The 8335-nt window shown below is 35.3% G+C and overlaps 1 protein-coding gene across 1 annotated transcript; it reads left to right on the forward strand.

The window, feature by feature from the left end:
- Positions 1-4754: 4754 nt before the first annotated feature.
- On the forward strand, positions 4755-7359 carry LOC126624769 (AAA-ATPase At5g17760-like). Its single transcript, XM_050293882.1, has 3 exons — positions 4755-4856; positions 4990-5993; positions 6580-7359. Exons 2-3 carry the CDS (start codon positions 5001-5003, stop codon positions 6997-6999), a joined length of 1413 nt encoding a protein of 470 aa, XP_050149839.1. The 5' UTR covers positions 4755-4856; positions 4990-5000; the 3' UTR covers positions 7000-7359.
- Positions 7360-8335: the final 976 nt, after the last annotated feature.

Here is an 8335-nt window from a genome sequence, read left to right on the forward strand (position 1 = left end):
AGTCATATAATAATTTGTGTTTCTTTTACAATAAAATAAGAACCAAAAAACAAACTCACGACGACAACTTAACTACAATTTACAAATATAAATATTAAATAGATGACGCGAAATAAATTGCACCCAAACATTCTCACACAATTGAAAATAACTTGTTACAAAATTATTCCAAAGTTCTTTTAAATTATAATTATTACATTATAGGCAAGAATATGACGATATTAAAATTTTGCTACACATTAAATTTTTACATTATATATACACACACACACACGCTAAGATGATAAATATGATTATACCTATAGATCTTAATTAGTGGCACACATGATGTTGCTACATATTAAATTTTGTTAGATATTTATATGGATAGTTTGGTTCACAAGATGTATGTTTGTGGACTTGTTCACCTTTTTAGCTGTGTGTTAGTGCCTTGTGCGTATGTTAGAAGGATGCACTCCTTGTTTTATGAGGTGGAAGACATACTTGCCTTGGACGTTAAGCAACCATCATTGTTTTCTAATTAAATTAGTGGGATTTGTGAGAGATTATTGTTGGACGCAAAAGCTGCAAAAATCGGCTATAATAATACAAAGATTTTTTTTCCAATAATCATGATTATCTTTAGAGAAATTTTATTTAAACACATATAACCTATTTCTACACCCAACTTAAATTTTAAATGTTAATTATCTATATTATCCTATTGCATAATTACTATTAAGTACAAAATGAAATTAATAATAAAACTCAAATTTATCAATAAGCTCAAACACTATAATTAAACCCTACGATCACTCTTTGTTTATCCTACGTTCATTCCGGCTAAAACTCTAATAGCTCTCATAGAGAAAAACAAAATTTTTTAGTGATGGATGGTGATTTTGAAGTTATGAATCCTCCAACCAACGTATGACTCAATTTATGAATTTTTTGTTTGTTTGATTTCAATTTTTTAGAGTTTAGAAGATGAGTATTTTAAATTTTACATGTACATTCTTAAATTTTCATGTACTAAATTAGTATTTACGATTTCACACAAACAATAATATTTCTGACATTCAAACACCAGAGACTAACGAAGATGCATCTTGAAATACAATATAATTCAATATAATTTGCAGCCTTTGATATCCTACAGGTAAGTAAGTCTTGTGTCTACAACATATGTGCTTGTAAATTCGACATTTGTGCTTGTAAATTAATATGTGTGCCACAAATCTTAGGCTGGTGGTGGTTGTCTTGCATCGTTAAGGCCTGGTCATTGGTTAGACTTGTACAATGGTATTGGATCGGTAGGAATTTCATAAGCAAAATTTGTAATTGATATGTGAGTGTGCAGTTTCGAAATTATAGAGATATTATCTTGTCAAACAAACAATAATGTTTTCGAACAAACCTAATTTGATTACTAGTGCTCCATGCACTTCATGAAGCCCATAGAAAGATTCCTATGAAAGGGTATGGCAGCAGACACATATGCTCATGAAACAGATGTTAGATTAAATGTAGAAATATGGAGAATAATTCGAATAATGACTTTGAGGTACGACTTGAATCGTTTCCTTAAAGTGTTATTTGCCCCCACTCGAATGAGTTTGCTAAAGGGTTCTTGGCAAATCACTTCCAGGATACAACAAAGTATGGAATATTCGATTAGCAAAACCGAATTGTATTCCCTTAAAAATAACTAGAAAGAAATTGTATAAATGTGATGAGGAGAGAAAAGAGAGCAAAGAAATTATGTAGACAACAAATTTCTGAATGATTCATTTTCTACTAATGTTACCAATATATATAAAGAGAATTGCACCTTTTAGACATATCCTTTGGTTTTGGGTGTGCCCTCTCACCATGAGATACAACTAAACATTGCAGAATTACCAATAATTACGTATGTTGGAAAAGGGCATGCATCTGTTCGGGATGCATCCTGTTTTTCCACCAAACAATAAAAGGTACGGCAGTTTTCAAATTCCAAAGAATGTGATTGTTGGGTGACTAACCCTCTCCTGACAAACGCCACACTCATATATATATATATATATACCTATATATATATATATTTAAAATATTCAACAACAGAGACCACACGGAGAAAGATGGTGATGCATGGTTTTTGTCAACATCTACAGGAAGTGTCAGTCTTGTTGTCAGCCATGACTGAATTCACAACTCAATTCTCACTGTCCATTTCCAAACGGCGTAAAGATAAAGTTATAAATCAAATGGGTGTAAAAATAAATTCACATATTGAATTGGATTTATAGGGGCATATTAGGTAATAAATTTGGGTTTAAAGAGATATTAATAGTTTAGTTAAAAATCAAATGGATGCAAAGAATAAGTTGGGTGTAGAGATAGGTTACATAGGTTTAAATAAAATTTCCCTTATCTTTATGGCCGTCAATATTATGATGGTAATTAAGTTGCCTAATTGGGATTAGTTCGCAGGTAAGCTAACTATAATACTATACCATATGCTTGGGCAATGCTGACGTCACAAATGGAGGCGTTTGACTTCGAGGGAATTGGATCCTCTCCTGAGCAAAGGTTCAGGATCCTCTCCTGAGCAAAGGTTCAGGATCCTCTCCTGAGCAAAGGTTCAGGATCCTCTCCTGATCCAATAACACGGACCGTTGGATTTTGATTCAACGGTTACAAATAGGGGACCTCTCTAAAAGTTATAATAATTGTAGCCGTATGATCAAAATTCAACGGCCCATGTTAGCAGGTCAAGAGGATCCCAAGCCTTTGCTCAAGAGAGGATCCAATTCCAACTTTGAGATCAACTTATTGGCATAATAAAATGGGTCGGGTTGGGCCGATTTTGAAGTTTATTGATTGGGTGGGACTGAAAATTGATCAAGCTAAGGGGTGGTTTGGGAGTGAGGTGCTTAAAAAAAAAGCTGTGAGGGTTTTAGGTGTTTGGTAAACTGAAAAAAAAGGCTTATTTTGGAAGCTGCTGTGAGAATAAGCTGAAATCAAAGAAAAAAGATGAAGCTGCTATTTGCAGCTTTGGAAAACTGGTTTTTTTTCAAAGCACACGGAGCTAAAGTGCTCCTTTAATGAAAAGACCCACCATGAGACTGCTTTTTTTTTTCCAAAAGCACTTTTACAAAAAAGTTTACCAAACACTCTGCTGATTTTTTTCACAACCGCTTATTCTCACAGCACAGCCGCTTATTCTTACAGCAGTTTTTTTTCAAAGCACAGCAATACCAAACCAGCCCTAAATGTAGCTTTTTATGGGTCCGAATTATATTTGGACCTTGAATGAGCATGGGTCCGAGCCAATTTGGGTTCCAAAAATGCCACGGCAATCGTCAAGAGGGAAGGGTGGGTTGAAACTTTGGAGAGATTTTTTAGTATGTGCCGGGAACATAGGGCGATACATTACGTGTGACGTGTTACTACAAATGTTTAGATAATTATGTTAAAAAGTTAACAACTTGAAAAAAAAAAAAAAACTTTTCTCTGCTTATATAATAATACGTAATGTACCCATCCGTATCTTGGACACAATGAAAAATTTCTTGAATTGAAGGAGTGCTAACTTCCCCTTTTAGATGAGGGATGGAGATTACCTGTCAATTTTGCCTATAACCATTAGACGCAAAGATAAGAAATTAATCTCAAAGAAACAGTTTTTGACAAAAGCTACAAAGCTTTCACTTCAGTGGACATTACTATTTTGAGAGACTATCGGCGAATTTTAACGAAATTTTTTTAGTACTGTTCATTTTAACGAAAAACCAAATTTTTACACTAAAAAGTCAATCATGGTGCTATTCACTTTACCCTTTATTGTATCCTTATCGTTAAAATTTAGAGTTTTATAGCATTTTTCATTAGTTTTCCTATATTTTTAGTCATAAAGGTTTTTGACGGTGAAATAAGGGGACTTGTCAATGTTTTAATTTTACAAGTAAGCATTTCGATTAGAATATATTAAGTTTATATACATAACAACTTCCTTCAAATGCAAATTCACCATTGGATCGTACTAGGAGCAAATAATTCAATCAAGAAAGAAGAAAATACAAGAATTATATCCATCTAATGTAAACAAGTACATACACAATGTTTTGTAATGAGAACAACTTGTATAACACGGGTTTACCGCTACAGTGACGTCCGGTGCCAATAATACAAGAACGTGTAGAAAAAAGCTAAAACATATCCTTACATAATTAGCATGAATGATGATGACTTCGTTACATGCAAGTCTTCACTTTTTATAATGAGGTCACGCATGCATGAAATATTATTCATTGTCCTTGACATCTTCATCGGGGAAATTTCCAAGAAGGTCCGAGCAAAGGCAATCGCTCAACTTTTATTGGCGTTGATTTTTCAGTCGGTTTTATGTAGTTTCTTTGTTTCTTTTTATCGCTTCTAGTAAACCTCAACAAGAATTGTTTAACAAGTTTGATAATCTTGCATTATAATAATACTTTTTAAGAAATTTCGACGGTTCGTTGTGACACATTATTTAAAAAATGAAATTTTAACGAAAAGCCTTCGGTACTGTTCACTTTAATGAAAAACCACATTTTTACACTAAAAAGTCAATTCTGGTACTATTTATTTTACTTTTTATTTTGTCATTATCGTTAAAACTTAAAATTTTCAAATTGATTTATTCGTTTTAGAAAAATCAAATTTCACATCTCATAGACTATTAGTGGGACCATGGTCTTTCCTTTTCCAAATGGTATATTTTTTTGTCAATTTTCCAAATGGTATTAGGTAGAACGTAATCATCGACGAAGACTTCGAACTTCCCATTGACTAAGACGACTTATTGACTTACGTTCTTCTTGAATTCAGTTGATGAGCAAGACTCAATCACTCAGGTATTATCTCCTCCTCGCTTGATCATTTCTATAATTTAGGTTTCCAGAATCGTAATTTTTTTTATATCTAAATCATGAGGTTTAATTGAATAATTCAGGTTTATTTTGGGGTTTAATTTCCACATTTTTGCAGATTTTGTTAACATGGATCATATGATAAAGGTAACTCCAGCTTGTCCTTCCAATATGGTTGCTTATCTGATCCTTGTTTGGTCCAAGGCCATGGAGTACTGCTTACTGCCCACGATACGATTTCTCGTGTCGGTCCTCGACGGATTCTTCATACGTTTCTTATCAAAACCCGTGACGCTGCAGATCGAAGAGTACCACGGCACGAGCACGCGTAACAAAGTCTACGATGCGTTAGATCTTTACTTGAAAGACAAGATCAGCCCTTCAGCTCGGCTTCTCAAAGTTGCGCAAGCTCGTAAAGAGACTAATTTCACCGTCCAGTTTTCGAACAACCAAGAGTTTGATGACTCGTACGAAGGGATCCAGCTGAAATGGAAGTTCGTTTCCGTTTCCAAGAATTTCAAGTACAATCCAACTTCCTCTTCATCATATAACAGTGTTCCAGAGAAAAAGCAATACTTTGAACTTGTGTTTGACTTGCGACACAAGGAAAAGGTCATGAATTCTTACTTGCCTTATGTCATGGAGAGATTTAAGGCTATGAAAGAAGAAGGCAAAGTTGTGAAGCTGCATACACTTGTGAGGTTAGATGCTTTTAAGATCAGATGGGAGGCAATCAATCTCGAACACCCGGCAACGTTTGAGACGGTGGCCATGGACCCGGAGCTGAAGGCTGCGGTTGTGGAGGACTTGGACAGATTTGTGAAGAGGAAGGAGTTCTACCAAAGAGTGGGAAGAGCTTGGAAGAGAGGGTATCTTCTATATGGTCCTCCAGGAACTGGAAAGTCGTCCCTGATAGCTGCCATGGCTAATTACCTCAAGTTTGATGTCTTTGATTTGCAACTTACACATTTGAAAACGGATATGGAATTGAGAAAGGTGTTGCTGGCAACAACAAATAAGTCAATCCTTGTGATTGAGGACATCGATTGTAGTCAGCCGGCGGTTCAAGATCGGAAACAAAATAATTATGGCATAAAAAAGCCCGAGTTTGAAGGCAATCAGGTTAGTAAAATAAGATATTGCAAGTGATAGTTTAGCATTTGAGGTCATAAAATAAGATATTGCTCCGTAGTTGTGGTTTATCGTGTTAGCTTATATAAATTGTTGGTCAATTATCCGATTGATTAAATTTTTAGAGTTTAGTAGTCGTCTAACACGGCTTTAAAATGTTTAGAGCGTAATATTTTACAAATTTTATCTTCATCAAAAGATATGTAAGTGATTTAGCATTTGAGGTCATAAAATTAGAGATATTGTTCCGATGTTGTGGTTTATTGTGTTGGCTTGATATAAATTATTGATCAATTATCCGATTGCTTAAATTTTTAAAGCTTAGTGTATAAAATCTGTTCCAAGTGGGAGGGCTGCACTTATTCCATATGTATCAAACCTACCCATAGTATATAACAAGTTCACCAAAACTCAGTACAATGTTTTGTAATCGGGATGACTTTGATACACGACACTAGCATGCATCCTATATATATATATGTGTATATGTATGTATGTATATATATATGTATGTATGTATGTATATGTCTGAAAGCGCTTTTGATTTTCATATGATTCCTTTTGCTTTTGTGCACAGCTTACGCTATCCGGACTACTAAACTTCACAGATGGGCTGTGGTCTAGCTGTGGAGAAGAGAGAATCATTGTTTTCACTACCAATCACAAGAGCAAGCTCGACTCTGCATTGCTTCGTTCTGGACGAATGGACATGCACATCCACATGTCGTTTTGCACGTACGAGGGCTTCAAAACGCTGGCTTGCAATTATCTCAAAATCTGTGGAACCCACCCTTTGTATGAGAAGATTGAAACCCTACTGCAGAAAACAAAGGCCACGCCTGCACAAGTGGCAGAGGAGCTAATGAAGAGTGAGGAGGCTGAAGTTGCACTCCAAGGTCTCATCACATTTCTAGAGGAAAAGAAGAACAATGTGAAAGATGAATACGAGGATGATGACGATGATAATGATCATAAACAATTAACATACTTTATTTGATAAGGGTCAGGGGATTCATCTTTTGTTTTCACGGCCTGGCCCTAGAGATAAAGAATGAACGCCGCAAAACTCATCCATGTCTAAGCCACATCCTTTAGGATTTGAGCTCGAGATGCAGTGGGTGAAGAGGACAACTTTAACAACCAGAGCAATCCACCACTTGCCCACTTTGATTACGTTACCAATTTTCACGTGCCTTTGTTCAATGAAGTTCCAAATGAAGGCATTCCAACTTGTTTATTAAAAAGGAAATGTAAAAAATTTATTAATATAGTTGCTGCATGCATAAGTAAAACAGACCTTTCTGTGATTCTGAATCAAAAAATAATCTATCAATACATATTCCAAACCAATTAACAAGCTTCTAAGATCTCAGTTGAGTTTAAATGTGATTTTAAATTACCACCCTTTCATGTATCCAAGTGTAAATCCGTATATACTACTGTCGAAAAACAAAAAAACAATTACAATCCAACCTTATTAATTAAAAATGGCTCGTCGGCAATCTTTCAAATACACGCTTGTAAGCACAAGTAACGAAAGAGAAATGAGACAAAGTAGCATTGTCGTCATCTTCTTCCAATTGAAAGGCTTCAACATCTGGTGTACCCATGGATCTGGAACAGAAAAGAACGGTTTTGGATGACTTGGACATGTTTGTTGAGAGCAAAGAGTACTACCAAAGGGTGGGATGGGCTTGGAAGCGAGGGTACCTTCTATATGGTCCTCCAAGCACTGAAAAATCACCCCTAGTAGCTGCGATGGCTAATTACCTCAAGTTCGATGTCTACGATTTGCATCTCTCACATTTGAAAACTGATTTGGAATTGAGAAAGGTGTTGCTAGCAACAACAAATAAGTCGATCCTTGGCACTGAGGACATAAAATTTTGCTTTCCACACTCCACGCATGCGGCATTTCCCTAGAAAATTGATTGCTACTCATGGACAAGTATTCCAAGTTTTGCATGTTGCAGATAGAGGGAGGAATAGTGTCATTCAAACGATTCTCAGAAAGAGACAAAGTGTACAAATTGAGCATCATTTGGTCAATATTGGAGAGAATTGGCCCGGAAAATAGATTGCTTTGAAGATAAAGGCTATTGACATTTGGGAACCACCAAAGTAGGAGTGGGTCCTTCAACTAATTATGACTCAAATCAATATAATTTAGACTTGAAAATTTCAAATGGAATGGAAGGTTTCCATGAAATTGATTATGATTCAAATCAATAGACTCTAAATTTGGAAATTTCAAACGGGATAGAAAGTTTCCATGTAATTGGTTCTTAGATGAATCCAAATGTTTCTTTTTGTGCGCAGCTTACGCTATCCGA

Source organism: Malus sylvestris, chromosome 5 (genome assembly GCF_916048215.2).
Source record: "Malus sylvestris chromosome 5, drMalSylv7.2, whole genome shotgun sequence".
NCBI classification, from domain to species: Eukaryota; Viridiplantae; Streptophyta; class Magnoliopsida; order Rosales; family Rosaceae; genus Malus; species Malus sylvestris.